Source organism: Alternaria alternata (assembly GCF_001642055.1).
Source record: "Alternaria alternata strain SRC1lrK2f unplaced genomic scaffold CC77scaffold_33, whole genome shotgun sequence".
Lineage (NCBI taxonomy): Eukaryota > Fungi > Ascomycota > Dothideomycetes > Pleosporales > Pleosporaceae > Alternaria > Alternaria alternata.
In genome coordinates this window covers 148,455-167,905 of record NW_017306222.1, presented here as the reverse complement: position 1 = coordinate 167,905, position 19,451 = coordinate 148,455, and the positions used below count along the sequence as shown (strand labels likewise).

Below are 19,451 nucleotides of genomic sequence, written 5' to 3'. Positions count from 1 at the left end.
AACATGTGCAGTGAAACCTTTACGTCAATTTTCCACAATTCTTTCTATTGTTCGATATGTGATGTGATATATTGTCTACCTATCCAGAAGCGAATCTTTCTGCCATCTTTCCAATTACAATATCCTAGGATGACAAAGACCAAGATGCGATTGTGACTCTGCAAGAGCTCAATATGTTTCCTCTAATGGTGGTGGGATGGTCCCGATAACTTCTTCGTGATAGCGTGGTAACAGCAACAGAGATGCATGATATACAAAAAGAGAGAATGACAAAGACTCCAAATATGCCGTAGTGTCGCGATACCATGCAGATGAATCAGGGCTCGAAAATGAGTCGTGACTTCGGCCCAAAGTCCCGCGCGACGAGTAAGACCCAGATATAAAACGCCGTACAAAGTTTTGATGGTAGGTTGCCGCTAAACAAGCAGATCCGAGATATGTTCAAATAGAGAACAGGGTATCATGTAGCGACGTGAAAAGGAAAAAAAGAGGTCAAGGGAAAGAGCAGCGAAAACGGGAACTATTGTTGGGTATTTTGGAAGGATAATTTCTGCGTGTTTTTTGCTATCGTTTTAAGGGTTTGTGGTACTTTGAGCCCGAACTTATCGAGTTGTTCTTCTCGCGGATTTTTATTGTTGGTGGAGGTTCCTGGTTCTTGACGGAGAGGAGGGCTGAGATGGCAAGGGTGATGAGTGTGATGAGCTCTGCGGTAGCTGCACCAATAGCAGTGTAGAATGCGACACCCTATATAGTGTGTTAGTGGTTGTTGTAGTTGGAAGACGCGGATCTGAATTACCTGCTCTTCGCAGACAGCGCGGTACTGGTACCGTCCATTGGTCAAGACATTCGCGTTGGTGCACGAGTACCTTCCCAAGCTGGCTTTACTTGCCTTGTCCAACAAGTTGAACACGACCAACGCTGTGACCCACATGATGACTCCAAAGCTTCCAGCGACGATGCGGTAGACGTCCCGTGAGCGAAATGGTCGGCGGAAAGAGCGCTTAAAGGACAGGGTGAGGATGGCGACCGAGGCGAGGAAGTTGCCGGCGGCAATGGCAAACAGAACAATAGAAGGCGCGAGGTTGGTGTGGGCAGGCCAGACCATGGGCAGCTCGCCCTTGCGCAGATCGATATAGCGGTTGCCGCGGTAGATTTCAAACGTGTGCATGAGCATGCAGACGACGGCGCCGCTGAGAACGATGATGAGTAGGCGAAGACATGACCGGACTCGACTGAGCCAATGCGCTCGCGACGAGATGGCGAGCTCGAGAGGCATTGGCAGCCTGGGGGACTTGTAATTGGCGTAGTCGGCGGCCTTGTAGGACGAGAGAGAGCCGACGAGTCGCGAGAGGTTGTATGGAGTCGGCGGGGGAGGCGACGACGGCGAGGGTTCGGTAGTGGTAATAGTGCAGGTCTGGGCAGAGCTAAGACAAGTCGTCGTGGTGGATGTGTAGTGATTCGACGCGAAGTAAGCTCTGGCCATGATCTTGGGAGAGGTGTCGGCACAGGCGTGGCAGCTAGGCGTCGCGCACCCCTCGAGTGCTAATGGGGGCGTCGAGGTTTGCCGCAACAGTGGATAGAGAGAGTCGCGACGGGCCCAGAGGACATGTGTCGGAGCAAGACGAGGTGTGATGGACGCGGCAGGAAGAAATGGCCGTGACATAACCCCCTAGCCCTAAGCAACCTTAACGAGGCTGAGTCCCGGGGACGCTTGTTGAGCTCTGCCGATCGACTTTACGTCGAGACTCTGCATGCGCCAGACGCGCTCGGCTAGTATGCACTGGTACGCATCTTGTCTGCATCGACCCATTCAACTACTCGCTTGCCAATTACTTTCTGCAGCCTGCATCTGCTTTCCATGGCGCATCGTGAAGTTGCTCAGGCAGACGCTCCAGGAAGGCGCGACCTGCACTAGCGAAATGGTACCCGGAATAGCCAGATTGCGCCTTCCCTATTGGCCCCGCGTTTCACCCGCGCCTCCAGAATCCATCTTCGTCATACTGTTTGCGCCTCATGTACGATATTTCCTTCTCGTACAGCGCTCACCTCGTCCTACACTTTCTGACATGCACACGGCAACTGCCCACTCGAATACCCGCGCTGCCAAGCAACACCTCTACCATGTCTAGGCATCCTGCTGATATCACACATTCCTAGCATCGTCTTATTGAGCGTAAGACGCGCGTTCGTCGCAAAAAGGCGTCCAATGGCATCCTCGTTTCCGACAGGGGTATGCGGCCCGCTATTGACTCGAGCTGCCAGCGCCCAGGAACCACATTGAGAAATATCGTATACAGCTAGAAGCGACTGTCCGCCCGTTGAACGGAAATATGTGTAATTTGTCTACACCACACTGCTGCAGTAGCTTGGCCCCGAGTTCGTATTCCATCTGACATCTGGGCTGTGTAAACACCGATTTCACGCCAAGCTGTGGCCCCGCACAGCCACGGACCCCACGGCAACGCAGGCAGACTTGACGTTGTCTGGTGATGCAACTATTCGCGACTGCCAGTGATAAGGTGAGCGTTGGACGGCATCATCTTCCGAGGACAGGACAGCTTCCTGTTTCCAACGCCCTAGCCTGTACCCGTATAATTATGTCGTCACTGTGCACGAACCCACGTTCTTCGGGCAAGGATGTGAAGAACTTGATCATCACACGGAACGAATTGCTGGCCTTGATACGCTAGCTTCATATGCCTTGGACTCAGAAAGACGATAACTTCTTCCTACTTTCAAGTTTCTACTTGTTATCATTGATAGAGTCTGTGCGAGTCTCACTCAGTCATACACTTCTCGAATAGCTCCTCAAATCCAGGCGATGCCTGCATTACGCCCTGCTTTTCCTTCTCCCAGGCTTCACCAAGTCCATCCGTCTTGGCAGCCTGCATGATAGCGTCAAGCATAGCCACTGATTCCTGTACTTCGGACATCAAATGCTTGATGTCTTCGCCGTTTGTCATTTTCTGACGTTCTATACATCTGCTCCAGAGCAGACACATCCCCATCATGATTGTTCCTCTGTGAGCAGGCAGCCTTGGCCATGCGTTGAGCTGTACACTCTGTGATGCCTTCAACGTTGAGAGAAGGAGAGGCTTGTGGCTAAGTTCCAATGGCTCCTGTAATATGATTGAGAGCAGGGGCATAAGGTCGGGGAGGTGTTTGACTGTACCAATGCCCATGAGGCCTAGGAGAACAGGGACGTGTGACATGATCAATGTGGCCAACTCTGCGTACGACGACGGCCTAGGAAAATGTGCTAGAGGGGAGAGGACTCCTTCACGAAGGATCTTATCCAAGAAACGCTCCCGAGAGTCGCCTTTGTCGGTGTCTGCCGGAAGAAGCTGAGCAAGAAGAGTCACAGTGGGGAACACCTCTTTCAAGAGCGTGACAGACTCGGCTTCCGGTGTGATAGAAGGGATATATGTGAACATGGGTAGCAGAGCCTCAGCAAAGATATTGTGGTATCCAGTGCGGTGCAGGAACTTTGCGGAATCCTGACCGGCAATTGGCTTGTTCGTACCGCCCGCCACGACCGTCTGGTGTAGATTCTCAAGTAACAGGCCGAGCATGTGGCAGCCTCGCGCTTTCCACTCCGTTGCAACATCATCCATCGTCTTCAGTATTGGGGGCATCAGCAAGTGCCATTTTGCTTCTATTGTCTTCGGATCCAGCACACTTATTGTCCATCCCAGCAAATCCAAGGCATACTGATTTACAGAGTCTTTCCAAGGGGCCGGTTGCCGTGAGGCTTCTAGCGCATTTGATGTAGGCTTATTCTGCGGAAAGAGAGGTGGGATGGTAAGCTGAAGAAAGTGTGATGCCAGGCGAAAGGAAAGCTCACTATCAGTTTTTTCAGCCCTAGAAACCTTCACAGCCTCGATAGCTGCGGTAGGGTCGGTAACATTGGGGTTGCGTAGCTGCCAGGCCATGACTACGTCGAGCGCATCTTTCATCCAAGGGCCGGGCTTGGTACCAAGTGCTTTGGCAAGGTCTGTACCTTTGAGAAGAGGTCTGAAGGTGTCGACGTCGAGGAGTTTGAGCTCGACAATGCGGTCAAGGAAGCTTTCATACGAGCGAAGAAGATCTTGAGATTATTAGCAGCATTCAGTGTAATGGATTGGCAAGTACTTACCATCTCTTGACACTCGTCCGAGCACAATCTCGTAGACAAGATTGAAAAAGACTTGTGTCCTCCATGTCGAACCCCAACGACGGATAGCCATGCCCAGAGTATCTCTAGCAGTCGCGTCGTTTGTTGGGTTGATGGTGTCTGGTCTTCGAAGGCCTTTGGCGCATTGAGCGACGACGCTGCGAATTTCTTCACTGTTGCTCAAAGAAGAAGCAATGACGTCGCAGATCTTGTTCGGTGCTTTGAAACCTTCCCGAGCCACTAGATAGGCAGCGAAGTAGGGTCGCTGTAACGGCTTTTGGTGAGGTATTGTCGGCGCATCGACCCAGGGCATCATGGTTGCGCAAATCCATGCCAGATATTTCTCTTCCTCGTTTCTCAGTAGAGTCTCTGAGATAGTAGAAGGCAAGCTAGCGTCCTTCATGACAGCCGACTCAGCAAAATCGTACGCCGGCTTGAAGTAGGCTGTTTCCGGGTCAGAAGGTAGCTCGCGGGTAGGATCTGTGAAGACAGTCCTGTAGAGACCAAAACGATCGATGAGCTCTATAGCCATACGTGGTCTGGGACCCCTCAGCATCTTCTCGAGCTCTATGCCGACTCGCTCGCGACTAATCTTGATCTTCAACACCTCTTGTATTTCTACATTGCCCATAGCCTTGGCTGTCTCTGGCTCAATCGTGTAGTCAAGTCGGCTAGCGAAGCGGATCAGACGCAATACTCGGAGTGGATCGTCTTTGAAGGTCTGATATGGCTCGAGGGGAGTGCGGATGATCTTGGCAGCCATGTCTTCATGTCCGCGTCCAGTAAAGTCTTCGACTTGACAGGTATGGAGATTGTAGAACATGGCGTTGACAGTAGCATCGCGCCGCATGGCGTCCTCTTCGGCTGTGCCAAACTCCATCTCTGGATTACGAGAGACTTCGTTGTAAGTCTCTTTCCTGAGATTGACGAGGTCCAAATCGATGCCCATGATCTTGGTCGTGGCAGTCTCAAGGTTCTTTGACTTTTCAGGGTTCGCTTCAATCTTGTGCAGGCCTGGTGCAATCCTCTTCGTCTTGTCGCGTGGACTAAGGCCATCGTCTTTCTCGACAAGACCATGCTTCTCAGCGTTGCCCGGGATCTCAAGATATTCTTGCATTTTCAAGCCAAAATGCTCCCCAGTAATTTTGTTGATGGCAACATCGATATCATGGCTGCCAACTTTCAGAAGCTTATCTCGAACCCAGCCTCCAGTCCAACGCAGCACAATCTTCTCCTTGACTAGCTCTTCTGGAACCTGTACTCCAGTGACATCTCCACTTGAGGGTGCTTGGTCGATGTAAGCAGCCACGTCCAGCAGAAGTTGTCTGAGCTTGGACTCAACTTCTGTCAGTTCCAACTGAGCGGAGTCGACATTTTCTGTTGACGCCATAGTTCTGTAGGGGTGAAGAAATTGGGGTGAGCGGCGGTCGATTTTGCGCCGTTTGGGGCTTGGTTGTTGTGATTCGGATGGCGAGGTCGTCTTTGACATACGAGGTAGTTGCAGAGTGAGAGTAGAGAAATTCGTGCAAACTAGGCTATATCGCAGAAGTGGGCGAGGTGCCAGTGCAGGGAAGTCACGTTTGTATAGTAGTGAAAATGTGCGCGGTGAACAGATTGAGGCACGACTCATCACCAACATGCATGTGAGTCGGAACGATGGCTGCAATGTGCCCCTCTCGCGTAGATGGCAGTAAAGAAAGACAAGAAGGCCGAAGCGAGTGGGCTTGCTATGTTTGTGGGCACATGTGACGTGATGAGGGACAGTTGTGTGTTGATGGAGATGCCGCATTTCGTCCAGTCACAAAGCGCAGCGGCCGCAACTGCGATGATGCACCATCCAACGTCGTCACACTCGCGCAGCTACAAACGGCCAGCTGGTGAAAGGAAAGCCTCACTGCCGCCAAGTCCAGCACACGACAATCCGGATACATGCCGACTGCCTCAGAACTTCCGCGCGCATTCAGAACCCCGCGGGCGCATCGCCCTAGCCTCTCATGACGCCGCCTCAAGATGCCACGCCGAAACCCCCAAAGTACCCAGCCGATCCGGAGGCTTCGATGATACTACCCAGACAACGCGCATCGCCGGCCTCCTCTCTCGCCAGTCTTCCGTACCGCCGCTCGAATCCAAGCCTGTCCAAGCTGTTTGAGTCCACCACCAGCATATCCACATCGCGACCTAACTCGGGCGCTGCAACCCCCACCCAGAGCACCGTACAGGGCTCGGTGTTCTCACCGGGATCAAGATTGAGTGGCACAGGGACGCCCAACAGTCTACCGTCGGGCGTATCGGACGAGTACCGCACGCTCATACAACAGGCCTTTGTGCCATGCGTCGCTGTCTTAGCTGACGCGCAGACCGAGGAGCTGATACGGGGGAAAGGGCTGGAGGGCGGGCTGCTGCAACTGCTGCGCCCATTCGGAGAGTCGGTTCCCGGCAAAGTCACAATACGAGATAGCAACGGCGCAAGCAAGAGCTGGGAGGATTTTGGTGTGCGCTTCATCGGCGTAGATGATGCATACCCGGACTTGCGCGTCGACACGGGCGGTCAGCGTACATCCTCGAGCTCCACAGGGCGACCACGACGAGCAGGAGGCGATGTCTCACAAATCGAAGAACTCGTCGACCGCCATCTGCAGTACTCCGAGTTCAACAGACAGTCTCCCGTGTCAGACTACATGAACAAGGGCGACGCAACAGCCACCCAAACAGATGGCACCGCCTCACCATTCCATACTCTCTACCTCCGGCGGCTACTGTCAGGGCTGCCGGTAGTACCTCACGAGACATTTTCCCATCCCGTGGCCGGCATAATAGCCATCTCGTCACGGAATCCACACCCTATAGAAGAGCTCCGAAGACTCTACAACCGGCAGCACGATGGCGATCTTCGTTTCCCGCAATGGGTAGAGAATGACTTCCTACGATATTATGTTTTGATACATGATGAAGAGACGGGAGATATCGCCAAATCCAATCAAACATTTGATTCGATGAAACGGCACTTTGGTCTCCATTGCCATCTACTACGACTCAAGAGTCAGCAATGCATAGCTTCAGATGATGACAGCGTACGGTTACCGACCTGCGAGTGGATGTCTGCAGGGGAAGAGCTAGCCGAGATTCAGAGGAGAGGTACGTCTGACTGCATCAGTGTGATGTAAATGTCATGTACTGACCATTCAACAAGAAACCACAGACGACATAACAGATCCAACCCCCTACTTCCCCGATTCCGACATTAGCAGCCTGCGCACCTTCATCCGCGAACTAGTCACGCAGTCTATAATACCCAACATGGAGCGCAGCGTCTCTACTTGGAACGAGCAGATCCTTTCTCGCCGTCGCGGCTTGTCAGGCCGCTTCATGTCTCTATCAAAACGCTGGACGCCATTTGGTAGCTCACGAACCTCAGGTTCATCATCCACTGCATCAGGAAACTCCAATTATGATAGTCTACAAGGCTTTTACCGCCCTGACGCCCCCGAAGCCATCATGCGACGTTTAGCAGATTATTGCTTCATGCTGCGTGATTGGAAATTGGCGTTGAGTACATACGATATTCTAAGAACAGACTTCCAAAATGATAAAGCCTGGCGACATTACGCTGGCGCCGCTGAGATGGCAGCCTTGTCCGCTCTTATGGCACCTACACCATTATCCTCAAAGAACCGGGCGGAGAATATCGATGCGTGGATAGAAGCTGCATCCTATTCCTACACCGACCGCCAACGTAGCGCAGCACCTTACTATGCTCTCCGCACCCTCGCTCTTAGCTTTGAGCTTTTGCGCCTCCGCGGCTCCTCAGCCGCCGACGATGCCGCACGCTGGGCGACCCGCATCCTTGAGACTGGCCTTGTAGGTGCGGTAGGTCATGCCCTCATCACCGAACGTATTTCAGCCTGCTACGCAGTGCGGACAGGCGTGGGCATTTACAAGCTAGGCAGTAGACGCAGAAAGGCAGCGCTCTGGGCTGTCCTCGCGAGTGAGAATTGGTACAGACTGGACAAATCACAACAAGCGGAACGCGCCCTTGATACCGCGCTCAGGCTGTACAACACCCAAGCTGAGAATGCGGAAGGCGGGGTGGTTAGACTGCCGTTCGAGGATATGCAGCGCTTTGTGGATCAGTTGAGACAGCAGATTGTGGGCTTGAGGTTGGCTAATCAGGGATACGGCAGTGAGCATGGTGAGGGCGACGAAGAGGGGATGCAGAGCCCTGAGGTAGAAGAGGAGGCTGAGGCATTGGATAAGAGTCCACGGTTACACAGGAAGAGTCTGATTGGAAGCACAGTGCCGACTATCGATATGGCAGGGCCTCTAAGTCCGGCTCTGGAGAGGCCGAAGGGTGAGGTAGATGCCAAGGGAGAGGGTTTTGAATAGACGGTAGATCATAATGTTCATAACGACTGGAGACTTATTCATCAGAGCTATGCGTACGTACAGTCGTGATCATTTCACTATTTATGGCCTCACAAGATGCAGAACATGACACGTCTCACATATACCAAGTGACAACAAATCAACAGGAGGAATGGTTCTCATTTCCAAGTAGGTATCAGTCATATACCAGAGAGATCATCCTATCATCATTCGTTCGGCAACGCAAGCGCAACCCCCAAAACGCCAAAGCCAGTGATCAGAGCGCGGCCCAAGCACTTTGGCACCCGTCAGTCATGCTGGCATATGCAACGATGTGTAACAGACAGCCCCTGCCAATGCTCGTATGCTATGCAAAGAAGGAAAAAGGAAATAACCCGGGAAGAATAAGCGCCCAATGTTATGCTGGGGTATCATCATCAGCGTCGTCAATGTGAACCGTGAACCATTGTCCGTCGTAAACTGTCATGCTACCGTACCTATAAGGCGGTAACAGCGGGTGTGGTCTCTGCCACTGCAGCACTCGTGGGTTCTGCGGAAGCCGTTTTCTTAGGCTCTGATGGGATCAGTGTAGGTGGTGGTGCAATTGTAGGTGCAGGTGTAGGTGCGCGGGATGTGGTGCAGGATGGAGTAGGGGAGGAAGTGTCTGAGGTGCGGAGACCGCGGAGCTTGATGGTGAGCCTGACAGGCTTCACCGGCTCTGGTGGAGGGATTTCAATGTTGGACTGCTGCGAGGCTGCGAATCCATTTGATTCGTCTGACGAGCTCTCAGTGCCCTCTGGTGTGGAATCAGAGTCAAAGAGTGGCATAGGTGAGCGACGCTTTCGAGAGCGCCGACGCTGATCGTCATCGTCGCCATCGACGCTAGGACTAGGTCGCTTCTTTGAGACGACCTGTGGCACAACGTTGACATCAGGTGGCCCAGTGTGAGGTCCGGCGATGTTGCGGACGGAAGAGTAATGCTCCCAAGTCTATGGTGCGTCAGTACTGCGTCGTCGGGATAGTGGTGGCGTGGCTTACGTGATAGGCAATGTGAAGTGTCTGGCGGCTGTCCTCAGCAGCCAGATCATCATTTGACGTGTAGTATGTGCGGGGTGAAAAAAGGTAGGTGTAGTCAGCCTGCCAGAGGCGGACATGGACATTAAGGGCAGAGGCAAATGCTGAGACTTCCATATTGTCGGCCCACTCGCCGGGCTGGCCCATCTTCTCGACATGCTCTTCAAACTGTTGTTGCAGCTGCTCCTCAGTGTAGTATGTTGTGTCAATACGCTTCGCAGCGGCAGCAGCAGTCTTGCGTTTGGGATTCCGCCGTACGTTATTGCAGGCCATGTACTGGCGGTAGAAGTCTGCGCTATCTTTCATATGCTCTATAGTGGTAGTGCGTAGCACCTCGTGCATGTCTTGGGTGCCGTAGAGCTGGTCAGATAGGGCGTTGAACAGACAGTTGCCTTGGGCAAAGTCAGCCTTGAACATGGGGAGATATGGGGAACTAAGCTCACCATCGCCACGGATCTGGCTGGCATACAGGGCATTGGCCTCGAGTATGGGAAATTCAGGCGAGTTGGCCCGTTGTCTTCGGGTAGCCATATTGACAGGTGTATCTAGCGTGGGTGTTGGACAGGAGAAGTCGGTGTAATGCAATGAGGAAGGCACGGGTGTGGGGTGACGGGGTCATGGATGAGGGTTGAGCTTAGGTGCGACAGTTGCTATTGCAGTGAGGGCTGTGCCGGCCACGCCAAGTTGGTGAAGGTCGTGGCCGGTGAAGGTGAATGTAGAATATCTTTGTGACGCGCCCGAACTCTTTGAAGCTCTCGAAGGGACACGGCGACAGGGATGGCTCAGCTTGGCGAGTCGCAGGAACAACGATCTCCGCCCTGAGTCAGGACAGCTCACGCACAGGAGCCTGGAGAAGTACAATCAGACGTCAGCCAACCAGACAAGGGGACAGTGGCTTCTTGTACTCTTCGCAACTGAGAAACTAAACGCTCGAGATGGTACGGAAAAATCTTCGGCCTACATACCTCGGAGCCTGCAATGATGTCACGGACCGCAGAGCTCCCCCAGCTAGCCGATGGGGCAGGCCCGACTGATTTTCGCGATGTACGGGCGGTGAAGAGCAAAAAAGCGCGTGCAAACATGCAAAAAACGAGTCTTCTCAATAGTCTGCACAGTAACGGGAGGGTGCAGGTGGCCGAGTACAGCGTTATAACGGACTTGCACGGGGCAAGCAGGCCATCTGGTCAGTAAACAAACCTCCCATGTGCGCACGCGTTTTGTCTCGTGTGCGGGAAGGAGCCAATAAGCGAGCAGGGGAATCAAGGCATGACACCCCGCCATCCCACCCAGCTCCGCAGCACGCACGATAGCAAGTAGCCGTCTATGATCCTACGGCACATCACAGGTGCGTCAAGGCAGCTGTCACTCTGAATCTGAAGCAGTCATCATGGCCACCTAGAGGAATCTTGTCGTGGGGTCCAGGCAAGCTCGCCTGTCGATGCTGTCATCATTCTTGAATTGCCCCTCCATGTCTGTCCCTTGTAGTAGTAGTACCTATCACACCACTGCCTATGACTCTACAACTTATCTAGTGCATATCGGGCTGCAACGCAAAGACCACACCAACACTACTCCAGAGCAGCCTATCCCGTATATCCGTAATTCAAAAGGATCCTTAGACCTGAACTGTAGTCAAGATTGTCTCGATCTCGTCTACGGCAGGCTTTAAGCTCTTTGATGGTAGACTCCAATCATGGCGCTTCAATCCTCCCTCATGCGTCAAGTACCAGAGCGTCTCGGCGGCTGCAATTCGTACCTATACCACTGTCAGCATGAAAGCAACGTTGTTAACATGTTACTCGTACCTTTGGGAACGGATGTAAAAGCATGCTCACGACCTTGGAGAGAGTGTCGGTCCTTGTCAGTGTTATGTCTCCCAAGCCACGATACACGTCCAATGCGAGATGAAGCTTTTGCATGTGCGTAGACTTGAAGTGGGCCTTTTGAGTATAGGAAAGGAGAACTCGGAAGCTGGACTTGTTAGCTGATCTGCAGACATGATACGATAGACAAGCCCTTACTTGAAAGGCGTCGACTGCAGACGCTGCATAACCTGCATGTCGAACAAGAAGGATATCACCTCTAGTAGTGGAAGCAAAACCCTATCATTGGTGATGTTTTCCTTGAGGAGCGTCAGAAAGCAGTTTGCAAAGTCGGCCAAGGTAAACCGCGGATCGTCCGATAAGTCTTCGTTTGGAAGTATGGCAACAAAATCCAGCAAAGCTGCCCGCGAATTCTGCACAACAGACTCAGAGCCCATGCCCGCAGAACTCACAAATCCAACACAGATGGCGTCCCTGATCGAGGGGTCTATCGCTAATACACCTAGTGCGCTCAGGAAGTAAGCCTTGGAAGAGACATTGTGTATGACCTCATTGTTATTTTCTCTTTGCTGAAGAACTTGATAGGCGATCATGCGCATTTTGTCCAGCTTCTCCAGAGATAACCGAGTTACGTCGGCAAAGATGTCGTACTCGCGCTCGTTGCGTCTTCCGGTGAGTAAATCACATGTCCAAGCCAATTGGCCAGTTTTCAAGGCCTCAAGTCGAACAAGTGACCCGACATCTCCCCGCTCGGTGATGGTATAGTCATTCAATGCAATGTGCAAGGCGCTTGCAATCTGATCTTGTACATCTGAAGCAAGCTGAGCTGGTCGCGAAGTCTGACTGCTAAGCAAGCAACCCAAGGCTCGCAATGCCACTGTTCGAGCCTCGATTGCTACAGCTGGAGTGCATCTGAACGTGAGTACCTTCACTATTCGTCGTTGAAGGAGTTGCTTTTCGGCATCAGCTGCTAAACTGATCAAACTACCATGTGTAGCCCCGAGAGCGATAGCATGTCCAGAACATCGCAGCCCATTGTAAGATGCCTCATTTTCCAATCGATCTAGCCACGATACTACTACTTCGACCGTTTTAAATCCAGGTGTCCCAATTAGTAGTGAAACTATTGCTGGAATAGCAGCAGCGATAGCATTCAAGACTGGCTCCTCATGACGAGCCAGACAAAGATTCAATAGGTCACAAACCTGAGTTGCTGGCAAGCTAGAAGGCCAGAGCTCACTGGGATACCCAAGAGTAAATCTTGCAATCGCTCCAATGAATGTGCATACTGATGATGCTGTGAACTGAGGCCGTAGCGCTGGTGATGTGAATGCTTTGTCTTCGAGCTTTAATTCGCTGGCGAACAATGTCCAGAGCTCCATCAAGGGCGCATGTGAGTTCTCATGTGCTCTCTTGGCGTGAGACAATCCTGCAGTGTCAATGAGAGCCGCAAGTGCAGTTACCAATCCTTGGCGCTCTTCAACCTCGCGAGGCCGCAATGCCGCAAGCTTTTTGCGGACTTGAATCGACATCTCTTGTACCACCACAGGAGGCCGAGCCTTGGATAGAGAGCCTATAGCGTCTGCTGCAAAGAGGCGTGAGTCAGAGTCCAACGACCCAGTTCCCCTCCAATCTAGCAGACCGCTGAAGAGAGCATCCCAGTACAGTGAATGCAACCCTCCCGCCTTGATAGCCACATCAGACATTGCTCGTTGACGGAGCCCGACAGCATGGAAGTCAACGATCTGTACGAGCGGTATGCCCTCTTCTATCGTGTTGGGGTGGCGACCGATGAGTTCCTGAAGCGCAGCTGATGATCCTCTTCTGATATTACCTGCTGGGTCAAGACATGCAGCCACAACCAACTCAATGGCCAACACTTGAGGGACGTGTAACGACTTGAGGTGCTCAGATGCTTTGATTGAAGCGGTCTCCACTGCCAGAAGGTCGGCTGTAGGGTAGCGGCGAGAGAGTGCCCAGATACCGAAGCAAGCCGCATCACGTACATTGGTACCAATAGATCCTCCAGTTGGTGAACGCTGCTCGAATCCGAGGGACAGCAGAAGGGCGTTGAGTACTTCCGACAAATGGCTGGTAGAGATCGCTTTGCGATAGAGTAATTGCGATAGCGTTAAGGTCAACCCGTGCCATCGAAGTGGGTTAACACCATTCAGATTCCGTCTGGAGCCCTGCCAGTAGATATTCTCTGTGAGAGAGGAAAGTATCGCTTCAACCACTTCGCTGGCCATGTCTGCATCCAATTTAAGGGTGATGATACTAAGCGCTTTGCTGGCACCATATCTGACCGGTGTATCGCCATCTGCAAGTGCTTCGAGAAGGTATTCGATGACCTCTTCCAATACCACTGTTGAGTCAAGCCCAGGAAGGACTGACGTTGCTTGGAGGCAATGTAGCACAGTGTTACGCAAACTCTTCACGACTAGTTTGCGCGCAACAGCTGACGATCTAACAAATGCAAGACTTTCTTGGTCCAGGATCTTTCTGCATGACAGATAGATGGCAGCGAGGAAAGGGCCTAGTTCCTCGTTTGTAGCGGATGCTAGAAGACCGGATAAGAACGACAGTACACCAAGACACTGGTGTATATCGGTTCTCTCGCCGTTAATATCCGTGAAAAAGGATAGCGACCATTGCACCATGGCATCCAGTAAACCTAGCTTTTGCATGTCTGGTCGCACACACGTTCTCACTAAAAGACTTGCAGCGGCAGCCCTCTCCTTTGTAGGAGATCGAAGGCCTGACATACATACCGAGAGCACTCGGAGAGTCACGCCAGGCAATTCTGCCGGCAGCCTCAGCCCAACAGCTACTGGCGCTTCTGCAGAAACTTGCAGCCCAGACATAGACTCTAAGGGAAAGGGCGCTAAGAGTAGCTGTGAGAGCCACAACAGGAGCACATAGCGCTGTATCCATGGCTGAACCGCTAAAGGCTGTATGGAATCATCGTTCTCGGACCTGGGATCCTCGCTGGCCTCCAACTCCCTCAAAATTGGTTCGAGATAACGCGGCTCGTTGTTGAAGAATCCTTTGATGACCTTCTCGCCTCGAACCTTACAAAAGGTATTCAATACAGAGCATATGGCATGCGGAAGAGTGATAAAGCCTTGTGATGGCTCTTCTTTGGCGCTCACTGATATCGCTTCCAGATAGGCAGCAACTAGGGGAGGAATGAAGGTTTTCAGATGGGTGTCTAGGATCTGTGGATCCTCCTGAAATGGCTCGACCTAGTGGAGTTCAGCATCTTGCGATGAGATAACGATACAGAACTCATACCAAGCTGCATGCTTTGTGCATATCAGTTGCTCTGACATGTTGACGGAGGGGACCGAGGGTCGCGCCATGCTGTCGTTTTCGCAGCAGTCGTGGCAGTAGCCTCTCGAAGTCTGAAAGGAGCGATGCAGAAGCTCGCTGCAATTTCAGGTCGTCGTCCTCTCCGGCACTCATCGTGAGTCAGGGTGAAGTTGTGATTCAGTTTGCAGGTGACGATGGGTGCCTTGTCGCCCGAGTCATTTTCGGTCATCATGGGCAAGCACGACGCGTGGTCCTGAGTCAACCCCCGCGACGCGCTTTCACAACTTCTTCCACGAACAACAGCCGCGCAACTACGTCAGCCACAACAACACGCACAATGGCGGAAGACAACTACAGGGACTATCTTGTCGCGAGGGTAGTTACAGAACAAAAGCCTATCACCTACAGGCTGCTCAGCAGAGTACTCAAGACCAATGTCAATACAGCGAAGCGGTCAGTGCAGTCCGTGCAACTGTTCGAATGTGAGCTTACATGATGCAGGATGCTCTTCGAGTTCCATCAATATCAAAATGCGCGAAAACCGAATTCTGTCCACGCCACCTACCTTGTCGTCGGTACACCGAAACGGACTGAGAGGACCAATGGCGCCCCCGCAAGGAAAGTCGAAGACGCTGACAAGCGCAATCCGCCCACTATGAGCTCCAAGCCACATCTACAAGGGCCTGGAGACCCTGATTATATCAGTGACTCCGACGACGAAGAGACGCCCGCGCCTGAAGGTGTAAAAGAAACCCGGATTCTGCTGGTGCCAGAGACCGATTTGGAAAGTGCGTCTCGGTACATGATGACCGCGAGACTTCGCTGACGGCCTGCACAGAGACCCGATCAGAGCTTGAGGATGGATCCACGGCTCATATATACAGTCTGGAGGCTGGTGCGCTTAAGGTATGAGGCCCCCGTACACTTCAAGGCTTCTACTAAAGCAGGCACAGCTTAGCATTCTGTCTTTGTGCAACCACGAGGTTGTAGCAGAGTATACAGACGAGGATCCTCTGGAGCGATGGAGAGTGTATGGTTCAATACGAAACCAACACATCAAGGTATGAAAACTAGTCACATATACTTGGACACGCTAATTTGTTTGTAGAAAAGGACTGCAAAGTATGCCCCTTCTACTGCTTCATCCAAGCCCGCTACGAACCCCGTTACGATGCCTGTCACAAAAGCTGCAATAAGCCTAAGCATGAAAGGAAAGGAGAGCTCGACATCTACAAGGAGAGGAAGCGCATCTGAAGATAACACATCCGGTCGTTCAACACCACAACCCTCTGCCGGCTCCACTACACTCAAGAGGAGCGATTCAAAGTCCGGGGCGAAGAAAGACAAGGCAACGGGTGATTTGTTCAAATCCTTTGCAAAGGCTAAGCCAAAAGCGAAAGAAGCAGAGAAGTCGCAGGAGTCTACGCCGGCTCCGGTTGAAGATGGTGCGTAAACATGCCGTCTTTTCTGATTGTATACGACTAACTTGTCTAGAACCCATGCAAGGCATGTCCGAAGACGAAGGCGATCCCGATGACGAACCTGAAATCAAGATCGACGAGGAGAAGAATGAAGCAGCCCGCAAAGCTCGAGAAGAGCGAGCCGAAAGGCTACGCAAGATGATGGAAGACGATGGTAAGTCCTCGGAGCTGAGGTGGTTTTTGTCGTCTAACGTTCGTAGACGAGGAAATGCCCGATGCGCCAGCCACAGCAGATTCACAGCCAGAAGCCCCCTCTACAGCGGCCACGGATACAACTGAGCCAGCTGAGGGCGAAGCTACAGTTACCGTTACGAACGGTCGTAGACGCGGCCGAAGACGAGTGATGAAGAAGAAGAAGGTCAAGGACGAAGATGGCTATCTCGGTTAGTAGTCAAAGCGTCCGCAAAGCCTTCCAACTAATTGCGCACAGTAACTAAGGAAGAAGCCGTCTGGGAGTCCTTCTCCGAAGAGGAACCCACGACAAAGAAGGCCAAGCCAGCATCTGCCAAACCATCAAGCTCAGCGAAAGGAAAGAACGCAGGCAAGAAAGGACAGGGGAGCATTGCCAGTTTTTTCAAGAAAGCTTGAGATGTCCATAGACAGATACGCTTGCTAAGATATTTCCATGTATGTCACGATGAAGACGGGAATGTTCCTGAAGTTTCGTCTGGACAGTGCGAAAGTCGAGCATAGTGTAGTGTACAATCATTCAAGCTGTCCCCAGGCATTTCCAATGACAGATATTCCATTCATACCGGCCGAATGATTCGGCCGTTTTGCAACGGTAAATGCCCTGTAATTGATGCAGCAAACTCCTGCAAATCTCGCGAAGCGACGTTGCTCAGGTCGCCGACTTGGACGACTTCATACGCCCACCGTACCGGATGTAATGTTGTACACAGATCTTGACTTGTTGAACGGCTCCGTGGCGCTGTGATGTTATACGACACGGTTGGCTTAGTTCAAAGGGAAATCCTCCTCATTGACGTGCGTGCTATATCCGATTCGGATCCACCTAGTGTTGTCTTCGTGTATCATCCAGCTTGCTGGTCCCCTGCATGAGATTGTCTGTGTTCTGGAATCGCACTGTTGGTGATGACAGATTCGGTCCCTCCTCGGATGCCCCGCAGAACCGGGGAAGTATGTGCTTCGCCAACATCTACTTCTTCGTAATTTGTACAACCATAAAACCGTGTCAACATTCTAAGCTTCTCTACGAAAGGCGGGTTAAGAGCTGCACTGGCACTTGCACTAAGCCATACAGAGGCTACTGACCTCATTGAATCTGCACGATTTGGCAGGTACAGATCTGGTTGATGACGACATCATTCTTAGACAACATCAAATAGTCTGATGCTTCGCAACTCTTAACTGCTTCAAGCGCATCGCAATCAATCAATTGTTCTCTCACAATAGCAACCATAGCTTCACGCACAGCATCCCGTCGCCTTTCGCGATTCCTACGCACCATGTCTACTACAGCACCCTCCGCATCGGCCCTCCCGCCCGCGCCATGGAAGTCGCTGTTCAGCGAGCATATCTCCAAGATGAAGTCGCCCGAGTTTGTTCTCGGAACACTCGATTCAGCACCCAAGGGCTCACCCACCCCTTTCGTGCCACGCGTGCGATACTGCATCCACCGCGGCTTCTGGGCTGAGCTACCAGAGAACAAGCACAACGATGCGGAGCGCAACCCTCAAGTCTACCAGAGCGATTGTCCTACATTCACAACAGATGTTCGAATGGAGAAGGTGGGACAGATATTCGCAACGAGTGCCGGACACGCAGAGAGCAATGCTCAAATACAGGGTAGTGGTGGTGGAGGCCCTGTGGAGGCTGTTTACTGGAACGCTGATACTGGCACACAATGGAGAATCAAGGGAAGGGCATTCGTCATCGCCGACGATATCGAGGGTGATGAGGAGAGCAGTGGTGTGAGGACTGTCAAGAGCGAGGTGGGAAAGAGGATGAGAATTGTTGATGAGGGCAAGGAAGACCAGTTCAGTTGGCAGAGGGAGCTGACAGGATTCTTTGGCAACCAAAGTCCCGGCATCAAAGGTAGGAAATATTGCTGTGTTTGAAGCTCTGGAAGACTCTAACGCGAATTCACAGGCTCGTTCAAGAACCCCCCGCCTGGTCAGCCTACATCCAAACCTTTCGACGACAAGAACCTCGCACTTGGTTCCAAGGTAGATGACTTGAAGGACCCCGTTGCACGCAAGAATTTCCGCCTTGTGGTCATCGTACCAGACTCGGTGGAGCAGACCGATCTCAGCAACCCTGAAAAGGCACGGAGATTTAGATATACATTTGACGAGAGCGCAAAGGCCAACGCCGGATGGAGGACTGAGGAGCTATGGCCTTAGAAGCGCTGCGAATAGGTGTTTATGAGTACGCATGAACGGACAATCGAAAACAAATTGGCAACCGAATGTTCGAAACAATACCACAGAGTTCCCTGATGTTATTCGATTCCTTCGTAGGGCCGAGTGTATGCATTGTTGTTGTGTAACTCGTTTGTCGCAGCGACCCTTGCTCGCTGCACATGCATGGTTTCGATGCAGTCTTCCCCACAACGTGGCTCAGGTCGGCGACCACGACCGTGGCCCTTGTTGGTTTGAACAGTCGCCTAAAGGTTGCAAATTTGTTGAGCGTGCTTCAAATCGGAACGTGGGATTTTCTGGCTCAACATTAGTTCCATCGAACAAGCTGCTCGCTGCACATTTCTTCGTGTTCAAGTACGTTGGATCAGACTTGGACGCGAGTTTCGTGAGTCACAGCGTTCTGGTCTGACGACATCAGAAAAGCAGAGGTGCGAAACGAAACGTGTGTTGAGCAGGCCCCTTATCCGCATACTATTTCTGTCGCGTGGTTACCCCAACGGGAAATCGATGCGTAAAGAATCGTCGGCAGCCTAGGATGATCCCGGAACGCTAATCTAAATAATGCTACGTGTGTTAACGTTCACGCTACAGCTGTTTGTGTGGTAAACTTCGACAGTTGGAGATCCACTGGCATTGGTGCATATCAACAGGTCAGGTGCGCGCACCCGCCTTCCTAGGCTGGCATCGTTCGCGAGCACAGCAGGTCGGTCACTGGACTGTGCACAGCAAATCATCATCTTACACAGAAACAAGATTATGGAAAAAGTCTCCGTCACGTACGTGTACTGTGCGGACGATTGGATACGGACGGCATGGACGTCTGCATTCACTCCTTGGTCGTTTGAACTACCACTTTTGGTAT

General features: G+C 52.1%; 8 protein-coding genes across 8 annotated transcripts; 4 read left to right on the top strand and 4 right to left on the bottom strand.

Moving 5' to 3' along the window:
- Nucleotides 1–564: 564 nt before the first annotated feature.
- CC77DRAFT_1067121 (hypothetical protein) lies at nt 565–1,483 on the bottom strand (the record flags this gene model as incomplete). Its single annotated transcript, XM_018528958.1, has 2 exons — nt 565–744; nt 797–1,483. 2 exons carry the CDS (start codon nt 1,481–1,483, stop codon nt 565–567), a joined length of 867 nt encoding a protein of 288 aa, XP_018379729.1.
- Nucleotides 1,484–2,777: 1,294 nt separating this feature from the next.
- CC77DRAFT_1067120 (tRNA nucleotidyltransferase) lies at nt 2,778–5,543 on the bottom strand (the record flags this gene model as incomplete). Its single annotated transcript, XM_018528957.1, has 2 exons — nt 2,778–4,087; nt 4,136–5,543. 2 exons carry the CDS (start codon nt 5,541–5,543, stop codon nt 2,778–2,780), a joined length of 2,718 nt encoding a protein of 905 aa, XP_018379728.1.
- Nucleotides 5,544–5,887: 344 nt separating this feature from the next.
- Nucleotides 5,888–8,570, top strand: CC77DRAFT_975578 (hypothetical protein). Its single transcript, XM_018535921.1, has 2 exons — nt 5,888–7,288; nt 7,344–8,570. The coding sequence occupies exons 1-2, from the start codon at nt 6,148–6,150 to the stop codon at nt 8,534–8,536; spliced, it is 2,334 nt and encodes a 777-aa protein (XP_018379727.1). The 5' UTR covers nt 5,888–6,147; the 3' UTR covers nt 8,537–8,570.
- A 442-nt stretch (nt 8,571–9,012) lies between these two features.
- On the bottom strand, nt 9,013–10,120 carry CC77DRAFT_949003 (cysteine proteinase; the record flags this gene model as incomplete). Its single annotated transcript, XM_018535230.1, has 3 exons — nt 9,013–9,504; nt 9,554–9,981; nt 10,033–10,120. 3 exons carry the CDS (start codon nt 10,118–10,120, stop codon nt 9,013–9,015), a joined length of 1,008 nt encoding a protein of 335 aa, XP_018379726.1.
- Nucleotides 10,121–11,229: 1,109 nt separating this feature from the next.
- Nucleotides 11,230–14,911, bottom strand: CC77DRAFT_1001608 (hypothetical protein; the record flags this gene model as incomplete). Its single annotated transcript, XM_018523157.1, has 4 exons — nt 14,707–14,911; nt 11,611–14,657; nt 11,395–11,560; nt 11,230–11,345 (listed from the first exon to the last, which is right to left on the bottom strand). Coding segments are annotated over exons 1-4 (3,498 nt in total), but the record flags the coding sequence as incomplete, so codon positions are not given.
- Nucleotides 14,912–15,005: 94 nt separating this feature from the next.
- Nucleotides 15,006–16,952, top strand: CC77DRAFT_1025935 (hypothetical protein). The gene is made up of 8 exons (XM_018526163.1): nt 15,006–15,177; nt 15,226–15,512; nt 15,563–15,630; nt 15,678–15,785; nt 15,833–16,169; nt 16,219–16,359; nt 16,406–16,588; nt 16,636–16,952. Exons 1-8 carry the CDS (start codon nt 15,062–15,064, stop codon nt 16,791–16,793), a joined length of 1,398 nt encoding a protein of 465 aa, XP_018379724.1. The 5' UTR covers nt 15,006–15,061; the 3' UTR covers nt 16,794–16,952.
- Nucleotides 16,953–17,362: 410 nt separating this feature from the next.
- Nucleotides 17,363–18,866, top strand: CC77DRAFT_1025934 (hypothetical protein). Its single transcript, XM_018526162.1, has 2 exons — nt 17,363–18,263; nt 18,318–18,866. Exons 1-2 carry the CDS (start codon nt 17,675–17,677, stop codon nt 18,569–18,571), a joined length of 843 nt encoding a protein of 280 aa, XP_018379723.1. The 5' UTR covers nt 17,363–17,674; the 3' UTR covers nt 18,572–18,866.
- On the top strand, nt 18,445–19,225 carry CC77DRAFT_570094 (hypothetical protein). The gene has a single exon (XM_018532257.1). The coding sequence runs from the start codon at nt 18,603–18,605 to the stop codon at nt 18,996–18,998; it is 396 nt and encodes a 131-aa protein (XP_018379722.1). The 5' UTR covers nt 18,445–18,602; the 3' UTR covers nt 18,999–19,225.
- The last annotated feature ends 226 nt before the right edge of the window (nt 19,226–19,451 follow it).

What these genes read in the sequence shown, in the direction of transcription:
- CC77DRAFT_1025934 (XM_018526162.1), top strand. Translation starts at nt 17,675, where the DNA reads ATGTCTACTACAGCACCCTCCGCATCGGCCCTCCCGCCCGCGCCATGG. An exon ending in CCAAAGTCCCGGCATCAAAG is followed by an intron (nt 18,264 to 18,317) that starts GTAGGAAATATT and finishes GCGAATTCACAG; the next exon opens with GCTCGTTCAAGAACCCCCCG.
- CC77DRAFT_1025935 (XM_018526163.1), top strand. Translation starts at nt 15,062, where the DNA reads ATGGCGGAAGACAACTACAGGGACTATCTTGTCGCGAGGGTAGTTACA. An exon ending in TGGAGGCTGGTGCGCTTAAG is followed by an intron (nt 15,631 to 15,677) that starts GTATGAGGCCCC and finishes AAGCAGGCACAG; the next exon opens with CTTAGCATTCTGTCTTTGTG. An exon ending in CAAGATGATGGAAGACGATG is followed by an intron (nt 16,360 to 16,405) that starts GTAAGTCCTCGG and finishes TAACGTTCGTAG; the next exon opens with ACGAGGAAATGCCCGATGCG.
- CC77DRAFT_975578 (XM_018535921.1), top strand. Translation starts at nt 6,148, where the DNA reads ATGACGCCGCCTCAAGATGCCACGCCGAAACCCCCAAAGTACCCAGCC. An exon ending in AGCCGAGATTCAGAGGAGAG is followed by an intron (nt 7,289 to 7,343) that starts GTACGTCTGACT and finishes CCATTCAACAAG; the next exon opens with AAACCACAGACGACATAACA.
- CC77DRAFT_570094 (XM_018532257.1), top strand. Translation starts at nt 18,603, where the DNA reads ATGAACGGACAATCGAAAACAAATTGGCAACCGAATGTTCGAAACAAT.